Source organism: Geospiza fortis, unplaced genomic scaffold, assembly GCF_000277835.1.
Source record: "Geospiza fortis unplaced genomic scaffold, GeoFor_1.0 scaffold27, whole genome shotgun sequence".
Taxonomy (NCBI): Eukaryota; Metazoa; Chordata; class Aves; order Passeriformes; family Thraupidae; genus Geospiza; species Geospiza fortis.
Genome location: NW_005054329.1, coordinates 766411 through 789585, shown reverse-complemented (window position 1 = coordinate 789585; position 23175 = coordinate 766411). Strand labels below are relative to the sequence as shown.

Below are 23175 nucleotides of genomic sequence, written 5' to 3'. Positions count from 1 at the left end.
TGAATGTTGCCAGCACGCAAAAATCTTGGAGGACACGCAGTTTGTGGATGGGTACAAGCAGCTGGGATTCCAGGAGACTGCTTACGGAGAATTCCTGAACAGACTGAGAGAGAACCCCAGGCTGATCGCGTCCTGCCTGGTTGCTGGAGAGAAGCTTAACCAGGACAACACCCAGAGTGTCATTCACACAGTCTTCACCTCCATCTATGGCAACTGCATCATGCAGGAGGACGAGAGTTACCTGCTGCAGGTGCTCCGGTACCTGATCGAGTTTGAACTGAAGGAAAGCGACAACCCCAGGCGGCTGCTGAGGCGAGGCACCTGTGCCTTCAGCATCCTGTTCAAGCTCTTCTCTGAAGGACTCTTTTCTGCAAAACTTTTTCTTACTGCTACCTTACATGAGCCAATCATGCAGCTTCTGGTTGAGGATGAAGACCACCTGGAAACCGATGCAAACAAGTTAATTGAGAGATTCTCCCCAGTACAGCAAGAGAAGTTATTTGGAGAGAAAGGCACAGAAAAGTTCAAGCAGAGAGTCCAAGAGATGGTTGACTCCAATGAGGCCAAGCTGGTGACCCTGGTCAACAAATTCATCGGCTATCTCAAACAAAACACGTACTGTTTTCCCCACAGCTTGAGGTGGATTGTGTCGCAGATGTACAAAACGCTCTCGTGTGTGGACAGGCTGGAGGTTGGCGAGGTCAGAGCCATGTGCACAGATCTCCTTCTGGCCTGCTTCATCTGCCCTGCCATCGTCAACCCGGAGCAGTATGGCATCATTTCTGATGCTCCTATCAATGAGGTGGCAAGATTTAATCTGATGCAGGTATGATTCACAGCAAGGCAGTCTTAAAAATACATAAATGGCTTTTTTCTTCCCTCTAGAACTGATGCTACTGCAGTACGAGTGAAGGTACTGTCTCTCCGACTTATAAAATGAATGCTAACGAAGTATTTGTTGTTGATTGTTGCTGAAAAGTCAGGCTGCAAAGTTTATCTGTCAGCTTAAAATACTGACTTGAAAAAATTGACAGCATATATTCCTGTATCCCTTAGAAGAGTTGCAAATATCCTTTATAAAAGCTGTTTTAAGGGATGGAAGCTAAGGCATAAAAATGACTAGAAGATGAATTCTGGAATGTGTGAAAAACAATGTTATGCTGTTCTTGCAAATGTTAAATATTATACCAGGTATTGCAAAAAATAATGAAATACTTTGCTGAAAACCCCTTGTAATGTCCGGTGCTCTACTTGGAGCATTCCCCAGCCCTCATGACCAGCTTTTGTCATTATGCAAACACTTGGACAATTTAATGATGTTACATAGAGGAGTCATCTGAAGGTGTGGAGCAGCACTTGTCTGACTGAGGATGTTCCTCCACGTGAGGAACATAACCTGCTTTTTACTGCTGTCTATAAAGTGGGCAGGGAGTGATCCTTACCGTGCAGTATGCTGGTGAGTTTGCTCAGTGTCTCTAAAATCCAGCAGCAATCCTCTCCTGTGTCACTGCTCACGTGCTGCAGCCGAGCAGTTGGCAGCTCTTTAAATTAAGGGTTGCTTTGCAGTTGGAGATGAATAAGGGATATGTGCTCTGAAATAAGGGTTAGCCCTCCTGCTATTTCTCCTCAGTAAAATATATGCAGCCTTTGAAAATCTCTAGGTTTAGATGACCTAGATTCAACTCTCAATTCTGACGTGTTGCAAAAACAAAACATGCTTTGTTCCTGGGAGGGGGAAGTATGGATGGTCACAGCCTACTGTGTGTGCACATTTTCTTGTTAAAGGCAATGGCTGTTTTTTTTTTTTTTTCCTAAAGCTTCTTGCATTTTTTCTTCCCTGAAAGCAAGCACAAATCTCTGTCCACTCAATCAGAAATATTCCTTGGAGTATTAAATGAAAAAGGATTTAGAATGGAGGAGGTTTTTTGAATATTTTTTATAATCAGGTCCATCATGGTACGAAAGGCTTATTCTGTGTACTTCTTTTTGATTTCAGGTTGGAAGACTTCTGCAGCAGCTGGCAATGACAGGCTCTGAGGAGGGAGATCCACGTACCAAGAGCAACCTCGCTAAATTTGACAAAGTAAGAATCCAGGCTGAAAAAATGCAAGACTTAGTGAATACGTCATCATCCTTCTGCAGCCTCCTTTCTCAGACTTTGCAAAGGACTGACTAAGTATTAAATTTCCAATTTACATGTCATGAAAAGCAGATTAAATCCTGAATGAAGCTGGGAAAAAAAAATCTTGAATACTAGAATTAAGGGTTGGGAATTCTTGCTTCTACTCTGACCTGTTATTTCTTAAAAGAAAATATTTTAAAAAATTGAATAAAATGGTATTTTCAACTGAGCATGGTAAGTGTTCAAGGCCAGGTTGGACAGGGCTTGGAATAACCTGGTCTAGTGGAAAGTGTCCCTGCCCGTGATGGGGGTTGGCACTGGATGGTCTTTAAGGTTCTTCCACCCCAAACCTCTCTGTGATTCTGTGAAATACTGAATTCCTGTCTGTGGTTTTTCAACTGAACCTAACAAAGCACTTTGATCTGAAAACAGCCTCAGTATAACATCTGTCTTACACCAAGTAATTTCCTAGTGCAAGTAACTTCTCTTTCTTTTTTGCATAGTTTTGCTTTTTTTATTCAGCTTTTCCTGTTGGTATGAATCCATCCGTAGCCATAGAGCGGGTACCTTCATCAGAGCAACAGTGAAGCTGATAGATTGTCAAGTGTTTAAAAGTCTGTTGGCATCCTTGGTAACCTTGTATCTGTCCAGGTTTTGGTAATTCTAGTTGTTACACAGTCACCACACAAAGCTACACATTTATTGTACAAGTAACATTTTCACTCAGATTAGAAAGTGATGTCGTTGTTGCTTCTTTGTTTCATTTTCAGTCCGTGCTCAGCAGATCCTTCGGGAAGGGCCTGTTTATTGTCATTATTTTTTCTCCTTAAATTTTAAGAGGACACTTAAGTATGTAACACTTTGGAATGCAGGAAAGGAATTAAGGAAACGTTAAAAGTAACTGCACACTTTCCTCGCTTGCTCCGCAGTGACCTTGAAATATCTGCCATTTTATCCCAAGATTTCGAAAGTAGGAAGCGAAACTTAAATTATTCTGTAGGCTACTTAACTCCTGTCATAAGTTTCGTTCCAAACTCTAGGGAGGGTGTCTCATTCCTCCTGTCTGCTGTCTCTCAGAGCTGTGTTGCTGCTTTCCTGGACGTGGTGATCGACGGGCGCGCGGTCGAGACTCCGCCGATGTCGGCCGTGAACCTGCTGGAGGGGCTGAGCCGCACCGTGGTGTACATGACCTACAGCCAGCTCACTGCCCTGGTAATGCCTCCTGCTCCTGGAAAGGGCCACTGCCAGCCTGCTCCCTCCTGTCCCACCTTGGCAAAAGCAGACTGGTTTGCACTGCAGCTCTTACCGAAACCATTGTCTGTGTTTAGGTTGGCTTCATGCGGAATGTGATGTCAAGTGATCAGCTCAAGGAAGATCGGATGGCTTTGGAAAATTTGCTGGCAAATTTACCCCAGAACAAACCAGGGAAAAGCAGCAGCCTTGAAATGACTCCGTATAACACCCCCCAGCTTTCTCCTGCAACTACTCCAGCCAACAAAAAAAACCGACTGCCCATAGGTAAGGAGAGCAAGCGGAGCTCCCACCTGGTTTCTGACACCTCGGGCATTTCTGTGCCATTTTCTCAGTCATCTCTTGGGCTTACTTTTCACCTACACCTGCAGTTCCTACTTTTTCTATGTAGATGGTGAAGAATTTTTCTTAAACCCAGGTAACTTCCTTAGTGTCTAATGCAAGTGTGGTGAATGACCTTCATCACTCCAGCCTGAACTGGAGAAAATTTCTGGAGTGTTTGGGAGTCATAATGGTGGTGATTGGCAGTGACAATAAAGGGAAGGTTTGAAGGTGGGAAGCAGGTCTAGGGGGAAAATTGCTTAGGAAAGTAGTAAGATGGAAGCAGAGGCATTTAATTAGTGGGATAGACTAAGTTTAACACTTTTGTTAGAGAACAAATGGACAGGAGGGTGAACAAGCAGGAGCAGGACTTTCAGAGTATGTACTGAGAAGAGAAGGTTTGTCCTTTCTCTTGCCTGCTCTAATTCCAACTGTCAGTATTCTGGAATGCAATTTTAGATTGGTTGGGTTTTGTTTTTTGAATAGGATTTCTGGGTCTAGATTTTTTCCATATTAATAGTACTTTCTTTTAAAATAGGAAATGTGGTACTCTTCTTCAGTGTATATTTATGTGAATATGACCATGTGGGATATTTTTGTTTGAGAGATTTGCTGTTGGTGTGTGAAAGGATGAAAATATACAGAGGCCAAGAAGTGTCAAAAAACCCTAAAAAACCACCCCCAAAACAAACCTGTCCCATGTTGGTTTAACTCTGCTCTTGCATGGTTCTGGGCTTACACCTCTAAAGTAGTGGCACTTTACAGCATTTATTTTATGGTACAAAATAGCTTTTGCTCAAAGTTTTTGTTTCTTTTGTTTCATTTTAATGCTTTCGAACTCCAGGACAGCAGTTGGCAGCGATTACTGCCTGGGATACCTCTGCTACCAATCTGTCAGCTCACATAACTCTAGTAACCCCTTTTGGTGGGTAATGCCCTCTTTCCATTCTTCTGTGCAACTCTGACTCATGTCACATCGCTCAGCATGCCTTTGGGCCACCCTGGCAGATTTCTGCAGTATATGAACTCATTTTGTGTACATGTGGGTTTTAAAAACCCCTCGGTCAGATAATCAGAATTTGGCTGTCACTTCTGCACACTTGCCTTGTTTTCCTTGGGTCAAATAAAGTAGCAATTGGTGTCATGCTGCCATTCTTAGAAACCTTAATTTCATGTGGGTGTTTTTACTTCTGTGGAGCCAAATGTGGGAATGTGAGGCCAGTTGAAAAGGGGACATAAGAGTGGAAAAATAATCAGAGCAAACCACCTGATGTTGTATTGTGTGTCTGGGTTTGAGACACCTGTTAAAATAAGATTTCCTACTTCTTAGGAGAAGAAGCCTTTTAAATAAATTAATTAGAGTTTTAAACCACAGAAACCTAGACCTTTTTTTAGTAACAAACTTAACTTTCTCATATAATGTATAAAAGGTCTTTCTATGGTTGGAATAGGCTGAATTGCTGTTGGCAAACAGGTCACAGTGTACCTTGTTTTTCTGCTTCTCAACTTTTATGTTGAAAATTTCCTTTTCCACGGGGCAGTACTCAAGTTTAAACATCAATTCCATCTCTCAAAAGTTTAATAACATTTTGATTTTGAAAATTTACTTAGCGTGTATTGCTAATTAAAACACTGCAGTTCTGTATTTCCATTGTATTGTCTTTTTTTCCTCCTTAAACAAATGAAAAAGCTTTCTAATGTGGATATTTTGAAATATTTTCTTAGCCACTCGAAGCAGAAGTAGATCAAACATGCTAATGGACCAGCATGGAGATCATGAAGGATCCTCCCAGGAGACAATTCCAGAAGTGCAGCCAGAAGAAGTGCTGGTGATTTCTTTGGGGACAGGTCCACAGATTACTCCGGGAATGATGTCAGAAAATGAGGTATCCAGAAATGATGAAATTTCAGATGTTTTGAGCCATGCAGCCTCTGTCTGCTCTAATAGCACAGCAGGGAGGGTGCAAAGCTAAGTTTGGTAATAAAGCTGGAATGGGAGTTTAAATCCTTACTCTGTATTACTGAGCTTGGGGCTTGTAGCTTTCAAACTGGCCTTTGGCAGGTGGGTTTGTTCCCTCACTTAAGAAGCTTAAGAGCAACCTGGGCTCTTGTTTCTGAGCATTCTAAAAGTGCTGTGTCTCTGCATGCCCTGTCCTTTGGGTCCAGGGACGCAGTGAATGGCAGAACTGGAGCACTGATCCTGATGCTTTTGGCAGCTCTTGAAAGGCACAGGCCCAGGTTCTCGTGAGGGCAGAGCTGAGCTCACAGTGCCATCAGGGCCTGCAGACTGTTCCTGGGGCAGGGCTGGTGTTCAGCCTTTTCCTTCTCCAGCTGTAGCACAGCTGTTGCTTCCAGCTTTGCTCCCTGTCTGGTGGTTGGGATTGTCTCCTCTGGCAGCCTGGTGCAGATCCTTTCCACGCTGCTCTGCTCTGGGGTTGATGAGGGAGCTGTGGCTCCCTTGTTATCAGGACATTCCTAATGTCCATGGGGCGGTTCCTTGCTTTCTCCCCAGGCTCTGACTTGGGAGGTTGCTGTCTTTTTTCTAACAGAATGTTAGAAATTTGATTGTTCCATTAACAGTACAAAAACATGTCTTCAATGTTTTATTTGCTATTTAATTATCTAAAAAATAGATGATTTTAATGAAGTGCTGTTTCTCTCTGCCGCCCTGCAGGTGTTAAACATGCAGCTTGCAGATGGCGGGCAGGGAGATGTCCCCATCGACGAGAACAAGCTCCACGGCAAACCTGACAAAACCTTGCGCTTCTCCCTCTGCAGTGACAATCTGGAAGGAATATCTGAAGGTGAAGGGCTGCTTAAGTCTTGAAGAAGTTTTGTTGCTCTGTTGTTGTTTTTTTTTCCCTTAACTGTAAAAGGAAGGAGTGTTAAATACAGCATCTTGGCTTTGCTGTTTTGAAAACTGTGCTATTTCACTCTGAGAGCCTGTCTTCTTTCTTAGTTGTTCAGAGAATAAAGCCTGGAGCTAAATTTTGACCTACAAAGGCATAACTGAATCTGAGAGCTGGGAAGAAAAAGACTAAGTGTGATTAAAAAGAGAAAATAGAGGGGTTTTTGGGTTTTTTTGTTTTAAACTTATGTGCAGTACTAGTTATTAAGATAATCTAACTTAGCTCTGAACTTGAACGTCTCAAACTTTTTTTTCATCGCATTCTAATTAGCTGTTACATATCTCAGAATAGCTTCTGCACAACTCCTTTATATGAACCTCAGACATAACAAAACACAGATGTCTGTGGGATGGAAGAGGTTTGGACACATCACTTTTGCATTATTTTGTATAACTTCCATAACTTCATTTTTGCTCTGTCTCCTCAAAATAAGAAAACAAATTCATGAACAAGCAAATAAGTTAAAGACAAAGACTTTATTGGCTTTTGAGTTCCAGCTAGGTACAGTAGTGGTGAGATTCAGTATTTTGAGTTGGAACTGCTACTTCATTTCATTTTTCTGGTGAGTTTTGTGTCCTCAGTTGTTAATGCTGTATATTTAGGGGCTGTTATTCAAATGAGTTCTAAAGTAAATCTGTGTTCCCAGGCCCTTCCAATCGCTCCAACTCGGTGTCCTCCCTGGACCTGGAGGGGGAGTCGGTGTCGGAGCTGGGCGCGGGCCCCTCGGGCAGCAACGGCGTGGAGGCTCTGCAGCTGCTGGAGCACGAGCAAGGCAGGTGCCCCTCTCCTCCCAGGGCCTCGGCTGCTGGACACGCTAAAGCCAAAGCCTTTGTGGAGAGAGGCTGCAAAACTGACGAATTCAAGGAAGAAAAGAGTAGACATTTTCCTTGTGCAATCGCTCTTGTATTTATTTGTGGTTTTGGTTTGGTTTGGTGTTTTATTTATCCCCAAAAAAATATTCTTTGTAGTCTGTTGTTAGGAAAAGAAAGTTGCCTGGAATTTTGAAACTTAAGTCCTTTATAGGAAACTGTAAAGTTTTGCTTGATATCAAGCTCTTCCCTTCAGGAATAGGGTGATCTGGATTGGAGTAGTCTGGAAGTATCTGGACAATTTTCTCTTTAATGTCCGTTTGTCAAACACAGAACAGGTTGCCTGGAGGTTGTGGTGTCTGTAGCCTAGAGATGCCCAAAGTACAACTGGACATGATCATGAGCAACCTGGTGTCCTTGACCAGGGCAGGGAGTTTGGGCTGGAATGATCCCTGGAGCCCTCAGCTTTTCTGTGATCCTGTTCCTCTACAGGAATTGTGTCAGTGTCTTTGTAACACTACATTTCATTTATTTTTTCTGTCAATTTAGTTGATAGATTACCATGTGTACTTCCAGATTTTTCTTTTTATGTCTCTTTTTTTTTTTTCAGGCAGCATTTTCTGAGTAGTGTAATAGTGCTTTACAGGCCTTCCTTTACCCACTGCCTTACCTGACAGAATCAGGGGGCTGTTTGTTTGGGATTTTTTTCCTAATGTACTCTTACAGGCTTTCAATCTGAAATAATTGGAGAAGCCTTTCAGAAAATCAAGAACCGTTTCTTTTTCCACAGCCACAACTCAGGATAACCTGGATGACAAGCTCCGTAAGTTTGAAATCCGTGACATGATGGGTTTGACTGATGACAGAGACATTTCAGAAACTGTGAGTGAAACCTGGAGCACAGATGTCTTGGGAAGTGACTTTGACCCCAACATCGACGAGGACCGGCTGCAGGAGATCGCAGGTAACGGGTGTGCTCTGGGTAGGTCCTGTGCTGCTCTGGAGCCCAAGGCTGCAGAGCCCTCCTCCTCATCCTCCTCCTCCTCATCCTCCTCCCTTCCTCAACAGGGGCATTTCCACAGATTCAACTGGAGATTTGCTCTAGGAGGATTTTTGTGTGCATGACCTGGACTGTGCTTAGTTACTGGTTTCTTTTCAACGCTGTGTTTCCTGATTGCTTTACCAAGGACACTTAAGAGGTGTTCTTCCTTTTCTCTCTAGAGCTGACTGCCCCAGCCCAGCTCTAGCCATACGCTCCGGCTTTACTTTTGCAGGTGCAGCTGCAGAGAACATGCTAGGCAGCTTGCTGTGTTTGCCAGGTTCAGGATCCGTGTTGCTTGATCCCTGCACAGGTTCAACCATATCAGAAACCACAAGTGAGGCGTGGAGTGTGGAAGTATTACCAAGTGATTCAGGTCAGAATCGGGCAGTTTTTGCGTATTTCTTTAGCATGATTCTAAGACTCTTCCAGAGGCATAGAATGCAAAACAGCAGCCTCTTCCTCTTCCTCTTTCTTCAAGAAATTACTGTCCTAGGCTTAAGTTAGTTTTTGCAAATACTTCCATGATTAAAAAGACAAAATGCTCCTAGGCAGAACGAAGATGGAAAGCATTGGGAGAGACTTCTATTACCCAAGAAATTCTTAAGGTCTGAAGGGGAAGAGAAGGGTTTTCAGAGCAAACTTCTGCTTGCTTTCCTTCCCTGTGGTAGGAGCTATCCAGGACCACGGTTTACTTTGGTTAGTGAAGATGTGACTCTGTCCTGTTGTCTAAGACATACAACAATTAAAACAGACACTCCTTGGCATGCCTGTGCAGACAGAGCATTGCTGTCTGTGCAGAGTCCTGCCTTCTGTATCAAAGGATATAAGAAAGCACTTGCTGAAATGGTTGAGTTCCCTAAAAACTTGATACGCTAAGTCACCCCCCACCCCTTCCTTCTGCTTGTGAATGTTTAGGGAGCATGGCATTGGGTAATGATACTTTCTCTCTCTGCTGTCCTTTGTCTCCCTTTTGTAGAGGCTCCAGATTTAAAACAGGAGGAGAGGCTCCAGGAGCTGGAGAGCTGCTCTGGGCTGGGTAGCACGTCTGATGACACAGATGTGAGGGAGGTCAGCTCTCGGCCCAGCACCCCCGGCCTGAGCGTTGTGTCAGGTGTGTGAACTGTCTGACAGTGCTGCTCCATCACAGCGTGGGCAGCACTCGCTTTGCTGCTCGGGCTTTATTTAAACATCACTTCACTCATAAAACAATTTCCTGCACTTGTTCTGGAATTTTCAAAGCTGTGATTCTTTGTTCACCTCACAGAAGAAATAAAAAAGGCAGCAGAGAGGTGGATGCCCTGTGCTGCAATAGCAGTGGTTAGCAGAGGAGTGTTGCTTTGGAAGAAACTCCAAACTTTCTCGTGTTTAAAACAACTTGTTTTATTTAAATAAATCATAGCTCTGGTTCTTCATTTTCTTCAAAGTATATAAGAGTGGAGTGTCTTTCTAATGCCTCTTGTCTGAGTCTATTCATGGCTATGGTAACACTTTTGAAGATGTAGAGCAAAACCAAACTGTTGTTTTATGAGTATAGAAATTTGTAATGTCTGTAGGTGCTACTGTGAGTTGGAACTTGATTACTCACTGTCCACCAAACATTTTAACAGCCTCAGTATTTTGCTTCCTTGCTCTTTGAAAGACTATTACAGATGCTTCTTTTGTTTATGTGTAAGGTATTAGTGCAACATCTGAAGATATTCCTAACAAGATTGAGGATCTCAGGTCTGAATGTAGCTCTGACTTTGGGGGCAAAGATTCTGTAACAAGTCCTGACATGGATGAAACAGCCCATGGTAAGTTACTTATCTGGAATCTCTGATAAAAACAAGTGACATTTATGGAATCCTTGAATTTTACAATTTCTTCCCGATTTCAAAGTGCTAGTGACTAAGCTTAATATTTTCCTTATTTGCCAGTGCTGTATTTGTTTGACAAAGAGGCTCCAGTGCTTTGCTGTACTAGAGCTTGAGTACTAGATCTAAGATCCCTAATTCAGTTTGATTACATTGACTGTCCTCTGGCATTTTGGACTGGGCTGCTCCTCAAGAATTCCCCATTTTCTGTGATGTAACTCTCTGATCATTTCAAGGTACTACAGAGATCTTTCCATACAGAATATCTTTACAAATACTTTGCAGTATAAATTTTGTAAACTTTTATTGCAGAAGTCTGTTTTTGCAGTGTCTGTCGTGTCGGAGGCAGTTTTGGCATGACACTACCTTTGTTCTCTCTGTATTTCAGGAGCCAGTCAGTTGACATCTCCTCCTTCTCAGACAGATTCTTTGCTTGCATTGTTTGACCCTCTGTCCTCAAATGAGGGTGAGTTATAAAGATGAAGCTTTGTTTTAAAAACAGGCATTTTCAGTGCTTCTATGTTAGTCACAGGTAATCAGGTAATCTGGAATAATATTGAAAGAAATATGTGTGGCTTGTTTTCTGCTTGTGACCACAGGTGTGTCAGCTGTAGTAAGGCCTAAAGTGCACTATGCAAGACCCTCTCACCCACCTCCAGACCCCCCCATCCTGGAGGGAGCTGTGGGAGGCAACGAGGCCCGGCTGCCCAACTTTGGCTGCCACGCTCTGGTGCCGGCAGAGCTGGAGGCCTTCAAGCAGAGACACTCGTACCCCGAGAGGCTGGTGCGCAGCAGGAGCTCCGACATCGTGTCCTCGGGCAGGAGGCCCATGAGTGATCCTGGCTGGAACAGACGGGCTGGCAACGAGGACAGGGAGCTGCCCATGGCCTCCAGCAGCGCCGGGGCAGCGGCGCTGGCGGCCGCCTCTCAGTCCTCATCTTCATCTCCCAGCAAGGACTCCTCCAGGGGAGAGGTGAGGCTTCCATTTACCATTTTATTTTTGTCTCTCATGCCCACTTTAACTACACATCTAATGCCAGAAAGTTGGAATTAAATGTCTTTAGCTAAGGAATTACAACACACTTTTGTTATCCTTTAAATGTTGGCCAGTAATGTTTTAAAAGATAAAGCTGAAGATGTTCAGAGTGGCTTAAATGGATCTGGTTTTTCTTAAATTTACTGGATGAGGTTTACTGGTGGTACTTCAGAAACAGATTCATTGTAGTGTTAAACTGCTACAGCAGCCTGAAAATTAATTTTCTTTAAAAAAGAAATAAGTGAAACTAAGGTTCTTTGTGGCTATGGGTTTGCATTTTCGGGATGTCTTCTTTAGGAGAGATATTTCTGACTTAATCTGCTCTTTGTGCTCTGCTGTAGTTCTGTTTTTACAGTCAGTGTAGCAAAAGCTGATGTGAAGGAGAAATTTTCTCTTTACACTTGATTTGGTAAATGCTCAAATGTAGACTCTGCCCTTCTGCAGATTGAGGAACGGAAAGACAGTGATGATGAGAAGTCTGACAGGAACAAGCCCTGGTGGAGGAAACGTTTTGTGTCTGCCATGCCCAAAGGTAGGATCATGTCTGTCTGGGTTTGGTCCTTCAGTCAGAGTTCACACTGCCTTTATTATCTCTTTAGTCACCTTTAAGGTTAAAGTATAAATAAATATGTAAATAAAAATGGGAAGCTACCTGACTCCCTTGGCTAGTAACTCCCTAGAGTGTGCTGTACCTGGAAGGCAAAACTGTTCTGCCTGACCTCATGTGTGTTAAAGGTGGAGCTGGCTGTAGGTGATGACAGCACAGTTCTGCTCTACCCCATGGATAAGCTTATGCTTTTATGGAAGTTGATTTAATGAACATTTTCTGCATTAGCCCCTTCCTTGAAGTTTCTGCTATTTGGCCATTATCTCAGAGTAGTCTTTGATGAGGTACCTTGCATTTTCAGCCCCTATTCCATTTAGGAAGAAAGAAAAACAAGAAAAAGACAAAGATGACATGGTGCCTGACAGATATGCAACGCTTCAAGGTATGTGAATAACATCATCATAGTAATTTTCTCTCAGAGTGTGCCTCCTGGAGCTCCAGAGTGCCCACCAGGTAGCTATTGACAGACAGGTACATGCTGTTGTAGTTCATGTTCAGAGCTGACATTTTGAATAAGAAAATGGATAAAGATTTCCTGCCTTGAAGGCTGTTTTTAAGTTGTCACATGTCTGTCTGGGCATGTAGTGGATTCTCAACTCAAGTCCTCACTTTTCCCCCACCCTCATTATAGAGCTCCTGTCCTTGTCACAGCTGAGCTGTGAGGATAGCTGTACACACAGTCCTGTAATAGTTACTTAAGTGTTAAATTAAACATGGTTTGAACCTGGATGTTTCGTTTTCTGTTTGCCTGATCCTTTCTAGAAGTCTTCAAATACCCAAGAACCATTTGTGGACGCAGTATAAATGTTCTGAGGATCTGCTCAGGATCTGACTTCATTTGTTCACTTTGATTGTACTGTTTGTTTTCTGATTTGCTTCAGACTTTATTAATACATTTGAATTTGGTCTGCATGAGACACAAGCACCTCTTTGTTTGATCTGGCTAAAAACAGAGTCCAAATGTGTAGGCTTAAGTTTTTGTATTTGCTTTCAGCTGGCCCAACACCAGGGTGACTCCTGTTGTTTTTTATGGTCCTTTCAGATGATCCCAGCCCAAGGCTCAGTGCACAGGCACAAGCTGCTGAGGACATTCTGGACAAATACAGGAATGCAATCAAGAGAACCAGTCCCAGTGAAGGAGCCATCGTGAACTACGACAGTGCAGGTGAGAACCTGGCTTTTGTAATCACCACCAACATAGCTTCTGCTCCTTAAAGATAAAAACACTTCAGTATTCTAGACAATGTTAGCATTAGCAGCTGAACAATGTGAGCTCTGAACAAGGAATGTTTTGTCAAATAAGCTGTGGGACAGTCCCTCAGATGCTGGGAATTAAATCAGTATTCCCAAGGACAGCTCTTTTGTATTGCCATTGAGGGAGCTGGGTGTTGATAGCACATCTCCTACCAGTTTTTTGTTTTGTTTTAAATGGCACTGAAGAAGTGCCTTCCAAAACTTTTGCAGTTTCTTCTTAGGAGCTTCTAGGTTGTATGTTTTAATGTGCATTTTTTCATATATCCAGAGCAAGCTGATTTGTTTGCCATCCCCATTCTCTCCCTGACCTTAGAATAATGAGCAGAAAATTAGTCTGGTTTCTTCTTGACTCCTCTGTTGAGGTGCAGTGTGTTTTTGGTTTCCACAGAGGCGATTGGGGATGGTGAGAGCATGCACGACTCCCCACGGGATGAGGCTTTGCAGAACATGTCTGCAGACGACCTCCCAGACTCTGCGAGCCAAGTAGCACAGCCACAAGGTTCTGCTTTCTCCTATAGGTAAAGACATTTCTAGGTCTCATCTTAACCACAAAGTAGAATTAAAAGCTGAAGCTGTGTGACAGGTTCCTGCAAGAATCTTAATACAGATTCATGGTAAACTTTGAAGTGCTTTTAGTTTTAAGTATCTGAGACTGTCGTATTTCCACTGGTGGAGGGATGTTTGTAACCAGAGAGGACAGAGCAATTCAGTGTTTAAGAAAATCCCTTTGAAAATTGTGCTGTATCAAAAGAACTGATATTCTAAAGTCTTGACAATGCTGTATATTAAAATTATGTTAAATAACTTCTAGGCAGTATTAAATAAAAAAGAAAGTAAAGATTTCTTATTGAAGAAGCAGACCTCTCATCAACTGTGTTAAGAAAATATTTTTCCTCTTTAAGGGATGCAAAGAAGAAATTGAGATTGGCTCTTTGTTCAGCAGATTCTGTTGCCCTCCCGATGCTGACACATTCAACAAGGAATGGTCTCCCAGACCACACAGACCCTGAAGGTACAGGCTCTTTGCACTGTGTGTGTCTCTCCTTGTCCCTGTGTAATAGCGCTTGTACTGCACCATTTATGGTCCCTTCTCTTTGCCATAAATATTGAGGGCACAGGCTGCCTTTTGCCCCCAGAATGTTTTCATTCTTACTCCACAGGCAAACTGCCATCTCAGCCTGCTCTAAGATTTTTTTGTAATGAAGTATCACAGATACAGTGCAGGTTAGAGCCTGAAGCTATAGAATAGACTCTGAAAATACATGTGCTGTTGGGAGTTGTACCACTTGAATGATTTATGTTGACTTAGTATAAATGTGTTGTGTTGTATCCTTTCATTCACTCTGGGTTTATTTGCAGACAGGTGAATATGTCACCTTATGGGGGTCCTCTTCACATTTCAGAATGGTTCTAAAAGCTAGATAAGATAGTGATATGGAGGCTTCTCCTCTGGCAGCTGGAAAATTCAAAAAGGCTTCTTAAATTGTTCTAAAATAACATTTATTCCCTAATGTACAGAAGTTTTGTTTTAAACCATTAATGTGTTTCCCCTATTCAAAGATAATTTATTTTCATTGTGCCTACGTTTCTTTTCCTTAATGTTTTTCCTTTGTTCTTTATTAGATAATGAAATTGTGTGCTTCTTGAAAGTTCAGCTGGCTGAAGCCATCAACCTGCAGGACAAGAACCTGATGGCGCAGCTGCAGGAGACGATGCGCTGCGTGAGCCGCTTCGACAACCGCACCTGCCGCAAGCTGCTGGCCTCCATCGCCGAGGACTACAGGTACCTGTGCAGGGGCTGCTCAGCAGGGGCTCCCACTCCGTGTCTTTATTCACCAGCAGGCTGGGAAGATCCCTTTTGGTTTAAGTTGTACTTTACCAAACCAGGTTGTTGCATCTCTGCTTCCCCACAAAAGGATGCAGTTGTCTCACCCATGTGAGGCAAACTTCCAAATTCAGGCATTGTTTTGTTTTAAGAGGAACAAGTGGAAGAACCCTTTGCAGTCTGACTCAGCAGTTTAGTTTATAAAGCTGTTAGCCTCTGTGTTTGTTGTGAATCTGACACAGAGCTCTGTGCTTTAGGAAAAGAGCTCCATATATCGCTTATTTAACGCGCTGCCGCCAAGGCCTGCAGACCACACAGGCACACCTGGAGAGGCTCCTGCAGCGAGTCCTCAGAGATAAAGAGGTGGCCAACAGATACTTCACTACAGTCTGTGTGAGGCTACTGCTGGAGAGCAAGGAAAAGAAAATAAGGGAGTTCATTCAAGGTAAGATTAATGCAGACAAAGTTTTTATATTCCTTTACTCTGTATTTAGATGCTGACTTGGGTTAATGTTTTAAAATGTCTTTTGATCTGAGGAGTAGATTCCTAAAATGATTTTAATTTCAGATGGTGAATTAATGGCTAAACAGACAGATTACTGTGAATTTACACTATGTTGTGGTAGCTAAGCTATGGTAATTGTCTGCATTTTTCATGGGCTGAGAGAATGAAGGTAATTTGACTTACTTGGTCAAAAAAGTTGTGCTAAATCACATTATCTGCCCCATGGCAGAAGCATGAATACTGTGAATTATTTTATATCTACTGATACATGATGTTATAAGATAAATTGCAGCGTTCAGTTCTTAGTCCAGAACCTATGGCTGCACCTTAGAAGATATGGGGGATAGTAACAGTGTGAAGCAAGTGAATCAAAGATTCAAAAATATCACAGCATAAGAGACAGTGGCACCAGGAAACTCAAAACAGCCACTTAGACCAAACTGGTTCTATGTTCTCTGTACACATATCTGACTAAATGAAGCACATAACGAATTTGGAGTCAGTTCTTGCTCCTGGAGAATGTAGTGCTGCACATTAAGTGTGCCTGAAGAACGTATCAGAAATAATATTTTTTTACTTAAGCAAATGTTCTTTCTCTTCCTCCCTTTTTATCAGATTTCCAGAAGCTCACAGCAGCAGATGATAAAACAGCCCAAGTAGAGGATTTTCTGCAGTTCCTGTACGGGGCTATGGCTCAGGATGCCATCTGGCAGAATGCCAGTGAGGAGCAGCTCCAGGATGCACAATTAGCCATCGAGCGCAGTGTGATGAATCGCATTTTCAAACTTGCCTTCTACCCTAATCAGGATGGAGATATTTTGCGTGACCAGTAAGTTAATGGAATCCAAAGGACTTGTTTTCTCTTTTGCACTTGGTGCAGTGGAAGCTGTACAGCCCTCCTGCCACAGACTTGTCTGAGTCAGCCACACAAATTCATGTTTTCCTTCAGAACATTTTGTAAAAGAACGAGGAAGTGCTTTAGCATCATCTGCAAATGTGTTTGCAACAAACTGCTAGAACAGAAAAAAAAGAGTTGTAAGTGTGATGATTTGGGGTACAGACTGTCAGGTCTGCAAGTGTGTGTGCTGAGAGAATGATCAAAACCTGGTTCAGGACTGGACCTGGTCCATTTTCTGGTTTCACTCAGTATTTTCCATGCATTTGGGGTTCCTGTGGTTTAGAACATATGCTGTTGGGATGCTCTAGAGGACGTGTGGTTGTTCTTGGCTGTACAGAACAATTCTCTGCATCTTCGCTGACCTGGTGTCCACGATCTGTAGGGCCACATTCCTGAAGATCTTTCTTGTCCTATCAAACATGAAGATTCCTCAGGTATCTGGCTGCTGCTTACTTTTCACTCTTGTGTTTTTGTGTTTCAGGGTCCTTCATGAGCACATACAGAGGTTATCCAAAGTAGTGACTGCAAACCACAAGGCACTTCAGATACCAGAGGTAACAACTCTTTTCCCTTTTCCTTTGCTTCTGTAATATGTGTGTTGGGGTTTGGGCTGGGTTTAGGATGAGGAGAGGATTGTTCTGTTTTACACTTAGAAGGGTTGCTTTGCTGCCTGTGACAGCTGAATAATCCTTCAGGAAATGACACTGTATCCATGCTGTGACTGTACCCAACTGCAGCTTCTCTGGGCAACCTGTGCCAGGGCCTCACCATCCTCACAGGGAAGAATTTCTTCCATATCTGTAACTTGAATCTCCCCTCTTTCAGTTTGAATTCACCTTGCATTAAATCTACCCATTTCTCCAACACCTGTGAGCCTGTGGTGGCTGAGCTGCTCTGCCCAGCAGAGCTTGCCCAAGGAGGGCTGGTTTGGTTGGTTCCCCAGGTGTACCTGCGCGAGGCGCCGTGGCCGTCAGCGCAGTCCGAGATCCGCACCATCAGCGCCTACAAAACGCCCCGGGACAAGGTGCAGTGTATCCTGAGGATGTGCTCCACCATCATGAACCTGCTCAGCCTGGCCAACGAGGACTCCGTGCCTGGGGCTGATGATTTTGTTCCTGTTCTCGTCTTTGTTCTCATAAAGGTGAGTTCTTTTGCAGAGATCACAAACCCCAGTTAATCCCTGTAATAAACAAGCAAATTTAGGAGAGATAATGCCTGTGGGTCATGGGGAGCTGGCCAGGCTCAAACCCAGATCTGATTCGGCAGGGTTTGAATAGGAATGTCAGAAATGTGGTCAGAGTTATGGTTTTTGAATCCAAGCAGGCTTTGCGTTTGGAACCAAGAAAATTGGCGTGCAGATGCTGTGTGGGGAGTAGAGTTTGTTTGAGGTATTTCCACAGCATCTGTCATCTGTGCCTGCTTCATGCTGTCCTCAGGACCAAGATGCAGACCAGGACTGACTTGGGTTGTGTTGCTGGTCTTCTTTGACATGAGTGGAGAATGGTCTGACGTGTAAGATGCTGAAACAACAGGCTTTACATGTGTGAGGTCCTGATGACCTTCACAGATTGTGGCAGCGTTTCCCCTCTTTCTCTTGGCCTGCTAGTCATTTTTCCTTGTTGGAAAAATGTTCCTTTGATCAAACCTGATGCATTCTGAGCATGTGAAGTGGGGCTGGTGAGGATAAACAGTCCCTACCCTGCAGGCAGGTTACACACTCTGTAGGATGAGGATCACTGCACAAAGGGAATCGTGCTTCTGTTCTGTATCTGGCGGTGTTTGTTGATGCTGGGCTTTGCAAACAAGCTGTATCTCTGTCTTCTCCCACCCCAGGCAAACCCCCCTTGCCTGCTGTCCACTGTGCAGTACATCAGCAGTTTCTATGCCAACTGTCTGTCTGGAGAGGAGTCCTACTGGTGGATGCAGTTCACGGCAGCCGTGGAGTTCATCAAAACTATCGATGACCGCAAGTAGCTCGCACAGCACAGGCAGACTGAGCAGGAGAGGAGTTTCTAAGAATGTACAACAGCTGCAAAAGCTGAAGAAAAGACTTTCCCTGTAAAATACTGTACAGAATTGAGGCATTTTAAAACACACCTTTACTAATCTAATTAATTTAACAGATTTTCCTCTTCTCTTTGGGTTGCGTTTTCCTCCCCTCTAGATACTGGCACTGCAAAAGGGACCACAGTTTTCAGGTATTTTGGAATCTCAAAACATTCAGAAAATTCTTCATGCTTTCTCCACCACCCTTCTTCCTGAATTCTTATTCACATGAATAATTCACTTCATTTAATTTCTAATGAAAAACTGAAACAAGAGGAAACAGGGCAGCCACGTAGTAAACTTTCTAGTTGAATACACCTTTTATTAAGAAAACACCAGCCACACTGAACGTTTGTAGTAGCTGACATCAGTTATTGGTTATATTTCACCTAAATTTAAAATCTGAGAGGACAGTGTAAATATTATATAACTATATTTAATGCATTGCAAGTATCTTTGGACTTACTATCCTTTGAATAAACAAGCAGAAGCCTCTCTGACCTCTAACAGGTTGTGATCTACGATGTTTGGTGACAAAAGGACTTCCTCAAAAGGCTAAGATTTAAAAAGGGCAAACTGAACTATTTATTAAGATGTAATTACTGAAATTTCTAAAACTGGAATTTATAATAGGGCTTATTAGCTAGCTGAACACTTCTTGGCTAGGGCATTAGGGTGTTACAGAGGTTTGGATATATAGAGGAGAGGGACTGTAAGTTACAATAGAAAAGTCTAATATAAAATGGAGAAATAAAATACCTTACTGTAATATTTTTTCTGAGCTATTGTGTATACTGTACAAACCCCAAACAGAGATCCTTAACAGAACCTTGGGCTGTAATATATATTTTGATTAGTGACATTAAATACATATGCCAGGGGGTTCAGTGAATGTTTTTACTAAATGTTCTTCGTGTTGTCTGCTATGCAGCAGTGCAAGTTTTACTGTTCATAAAAAATATTTTAAAATAATATAACACTGTTCTTTATGAAACATATCATGACATCAGTTCAGGGTGTTTTATAGATTTCTCACCCCGCCTTCCCCTTAAACTTACAGTTATCAATTTAAGGAGGTTTTTATGCACAACACCATATGGGTTTTTCATGAGTGAAGTGGTCTGGGGCATGTTGGCTGTATATAAGCACTCGCTGCTCTTTTTCAGCTTCAATGCACTGAAAAAGAACAGTGAGCACTGAACTTTTTCATGTCAGTATAATTTCTTGCTCTTTCCAGAGTGTTCATTGCACTTCTGACAGAGGGATGTGGTAAGACTTGGTGTCTGTGATTGGTAAAGAAAACAAAATCTTTCTCACATTCTTTTCAAAACACGATTGGTTCATTTTTGTGTGTGTGTGCATTTTGATGATTAAAACCTGTAAGCAACTAGTACTTGGGAAAATCATGTGGTCAATTGGAATTAGAGCAATTTATGTAAAGAATTGAGTGCTTGATTTGGCTGTGCTACTTGTCAAGGCATAATCAGGAAACTCACTTTTTAGGGCTCTCAGATATAGCTCAGTCGAGCAGTTTTGCCAAACTGATCCCAGGTGAGAAGGTAGGATAGTAACCTTTTCCTTTTCTCTATAGTCTTTCTCCTCTATTAGAGACGCAGTTGTGTGGAGGAGCAATACTCAGTCAAAACAGAATTCTTCTGATCTGCCTTACTCGGTGTCTCAGTCTGTGTAGCATTGCAATATTCTGGTTATTTAGCCTTGATGGGTTTTTGGTGCTGAACATGTAATTCAATATTGCAAGCACAGCCCTGCAGCAAAGCACAAACATGCCCTTGAAGATATGGCCAGATCATATCAAAAAGCAATATAAATCCATTTCTATTGAAGTGTCCTGTAATATGTAATTATTACTTGAATATCCGAGATGTTAAGACTGATGTGTGAAAGTTCTGCAGTTTGGGTGTTGGTTGAGGAGAGTATTTGTGGGATCCCTGAGGAAGGCACAAGGACACCGGGAGTGGGGATCACCCCTGTGCTGCCCCTCTGTGCTGGCCTGGCTCACCTGGTCAGCACCATCAGGGCTTTCACTCTCCTTTATGGAAGGGGCAAGAACCATTTCCTTCACAGCTTTTATCACTTGGTTTCTCTGCATAGAAAAATACTTAAAAGAACTGGAGTCTTTTTTTAAAATGTTACTTAGTTATTTTAAAACCAGTAGGTGTTTCAGTGAGCCCCAGGTGAGCTGAGAGTTTTTGTTGCAAGATGGTCCTTTGCTTCTTTTTTCCAGCCTACTCTGAAGGTCCTTTATTAGTCTTGATAGGTGTAGTTAGAGAATTAGGCTTTCCAAAGAATTAAAAACCTGCCTGTAATGTCCTTTTACTGTTTTCCCTTGCGTCCCATAATGTTTTGTTTTAAAATGCTAAATTCCGTGTCTAGGAAGTGATGTTGTTAGGTTTGATGTGCAATAGCCAAGGTGGAAAGACACTGCATAAAGGACCAAAAGTAGCAGAGCTGCTGCCAAAAGGTGCCAGCCACGGGCCTGTTGCTGTAATCTCGGTGCTTTCTGTGAATTTAATTACTTGAGCCACTGGAGGAGGAATGGAGCATTTTGGGCAAAGTGGAGCAGGGCAGGGTCCTTGGTACCAGGTCACAGAGTGGACTTCAGGCTTGGTCATTGTCTCAGGACTGATCTTGGCACGTTCTGAGGAGCTGCCACGTTAGACAATGGCATGTCTGTGCCTGGGAATGCAGCAGAGGTGCTGGTTTCCTTTTTGGGCAGAGGAGGGAAAGGAAAGCGCTGGGAAAGGAATCTCTAGGAGATTCCTTTGTGCTCCTAAGTGAGATTTCTCTTTAAACCTTTTTAAAATCCTCTTTAAGGAGAATCAGAATGTGTCTGGCCTATCAAGGATTTGAGTTTAAAAGTTTTTGTTTTGAAGACCTTTTACTACCAAATGCTGAATGTAACTGCCATAAACTTCAGGAAAAAAAGCCACGAACATGATGCTGTTTCCTGTGGGTGAGTCTGGTGAGCACAGAGTTGGTTTGTATTGCTTGGAAATGTTCTTGTTCTGTTGAGCCAAATTCTCACAGAATTGGAGAACTCACTGCCGTGGGAATGGGGTGGGGGAAGGGGGTAGGAGAGGGGCAGAGCTGCTGGCAGCAGAGCTGTGTGTTGGCATGGGTGAGGCAGTGTGCCTGCAGAGCTGGAGCAGCGCAGGCAGTGGGACAGGGGGAAGGATGCTCGTGTCTGGGTACAGCTGGGGACGTGGTTGAGCCTGTACTACTTGAGAATTAACCTCTGCTCAGTTAGTAGTGTGTGTTCTGTACCTTTTGATTGTGCTTTACCTCTATTGAAAAGCTTTGTACTGCCTCTCCTCTTTGGTAAAGCCTTTATAAATCTAAATTAACGAGCTTGCACAATCTTGTATACAGGAACCCCATCTTGTCTCTTAACGTGATTATTAATGTATTATTCTGTAAAAACTGATTAAAAGGAGAGCAGTTTAACCGCCTGGCTTTGATGTTTCTGCCTTGTTCCAGTGCCATCAGCAGTTGTGCTGGGATGGCCGTGCAGGTGTGAGCACTTCCCACTAACTCTGTGTGGTTTGCTCTGGGCATTGCTGCTCTGCTCCGTCCTCACACACACAGGGAGGGGACACTGGCAAAAAAGAACCAAAATCCAGTAAAGGGGAGAGGAAGTTCTGCTGCACTGATTGCTTAACGCAGAGCTCTTCAGTTATTCTTTTGAATCTGCAGCTTGGCTGTTCTGGCTTGGGAGGAGAGAAATAGCTCTGCCTGCAGCAGGACTGTGCCTGTCCCTCTGCTGGCTGCTGCTTGATGCCTTGCTGAGAGTGGTCAAGTCCAAAAGTCTTATGGTTGGCGTCTTTCTTCTTAGGAAGTGCTGATTTCTCCTGGCGAGACAGGAGGGTTTCTTCGGCTGCCTTGCGCCCGGTGCCGGGCGGGGCCGGCGCTGCCTGAGCTCGGTCCCCGCAGCGTTATTGACCTTGATTCTCTCTCATCTGCATCCAGCATTTTTCATCCTCTGGAATATGGTGTTTGGGGACCTTTCCATCATTAAGTGGATTTACAGCAATTTCCTTATGTGTTTTCTCCAAGGGATTCTGTTATGAGAGGCACATTAAATCTCCATTAATACCTCATTATCCGACTGATAAGATTACCATGATAATGAGGCAGAAATTCTAATTGTTTCACTTCTTATTGTGCCTTTCATTAAATCATATACCTGGAAGTTGCTGTCAGAGTGGGGATCTGCAGCCTGCAGAGCCTGGGAGGTGACCTGGTCCTGTGCATCCTGGTTCTGTCCCGTGGCACTCGAGGGATCCTGGGGTGTGCTGGCCTTTTCTCCTGGGCTCCTGGGCCTCCTGCCACGGCCTCTCCTCCATGGCCATGCTACCAGGAGGGCTTCCAGTGGCCCCAGAGCCCTTGGCAGCCTGCACTGGGGGCGTGGGTTTGGAGAGGCTGCTCCACGTGGCCCCGTGAGCTGCCTGCTCCTGAGGGTGGTTAAGCACAGGGGTGTGCAGCCTCTGTCGGAGCTGTTACAGCCCATCAGGTCAATGATCCATGAACTAAAAAGTCTCTAAGAAAGAGCAATTATTGTCTATCATGTGTCAAAGGCGCCCGTATTGACCCCGAGATGGAGCCATTATGGCCTGTTGAGGCAGCGATCCATGAACGGTCCGTGGAGCCGAGGGCTGGCCACAGCGAGGGGAGGGGGG

General features: G+C 43.5%; 1 protein-coding gene across 2 annotated transcripts in view; it reads left to right on the top strand.

Moving 5' to 3' along the window:
* Window positions 1–21947, top strand: part of GAPVD1 (GTPase activating protein and VPS9 domains 1) — a 22570-nt gene extending 623 nt beyond the window's left edge. The window contains exons 2-26 of one of the 2 annotated variants that reach the window (XM_031057201.1): window positions 1–826; window positions 1997–2083; window positions 3200–3334; window positions 3451–3640; window positions 4539–4619; window positions 5420–5580; window positions 6369–6498; window positions 7250–7375; window positions 8203–8376; window positions 8687–8827; window positions 9431–9565; window positions 10128–10247; window positions 10696–10773; window positions 10907–11280; window positions 11788–11875; window positions 12252–12332; window positions 12993–13115; window positions 13593–13722; window positions 14107–14216; window positions 14828–14987; window positions 15287–15474; window positions 16150–16363; window positions 16914–16986; window positions 17376–17573; window positions 18266–21947. The exon at window positions 1–826 is cut by the window's left edge and continues 12 nt beyond it. In XM_031057201.1, coding sequence (XP_030913061.1) covers window positions 1–826; window positions 1997–2083; window positions 3200–3334; window positions 3451–3640; window positions 4539–4619; window positions 5420–5580; window positions 6369–6498; window positions 7250–7375; window positions 8203–8376; window positions 8687–8827; window positions 9431–9565; window positions 10128–10247; window positions 10696–10773; window positions 10907–11280; window positions 11788–11875; window positions 12252–12332; window positions 12993–13115; window positions 13593–13722; window positions 14107–14216; window positions 14828–14987; window positions 15287–15474; window positions 16150–16363; window positions 16914–16986; window positions 17376–17573; window positions 18266–18406 — 4264 coding nt within the window. In that variant the 3' untranslated portion in view covers window positions 18407–21947. The remainder of the gene's footprint in view (window positions 827–1996; window positions 2084–3199; window positions 3335–3450; window positions 3641–4538; window positions 4620–5419; window positions 5581–6368; window positions 6499–7249; window positions 7376–8202; window positions 8377–8686; window positions 8828–9430; window positions 9566–10127; window positions 10248–10695; window positions 10774–10906; window positions 11281–11787; window positions 11876–12251; window positions 12333–12992; window positions 13116–13592; window positions 13723–14106; window positions 14217–14827; window positions 14988–15286; window positions 15475–16149; window positions 16364–16913; window positions 16987–17375; window positions 17574–18265) is intronic. The other variant, XM_014307146.2, reaches the window with a different exon arrangement.
* The last annotated feature ends 1228 nt before the right edge of the window (window positions 21948–23175 follow it).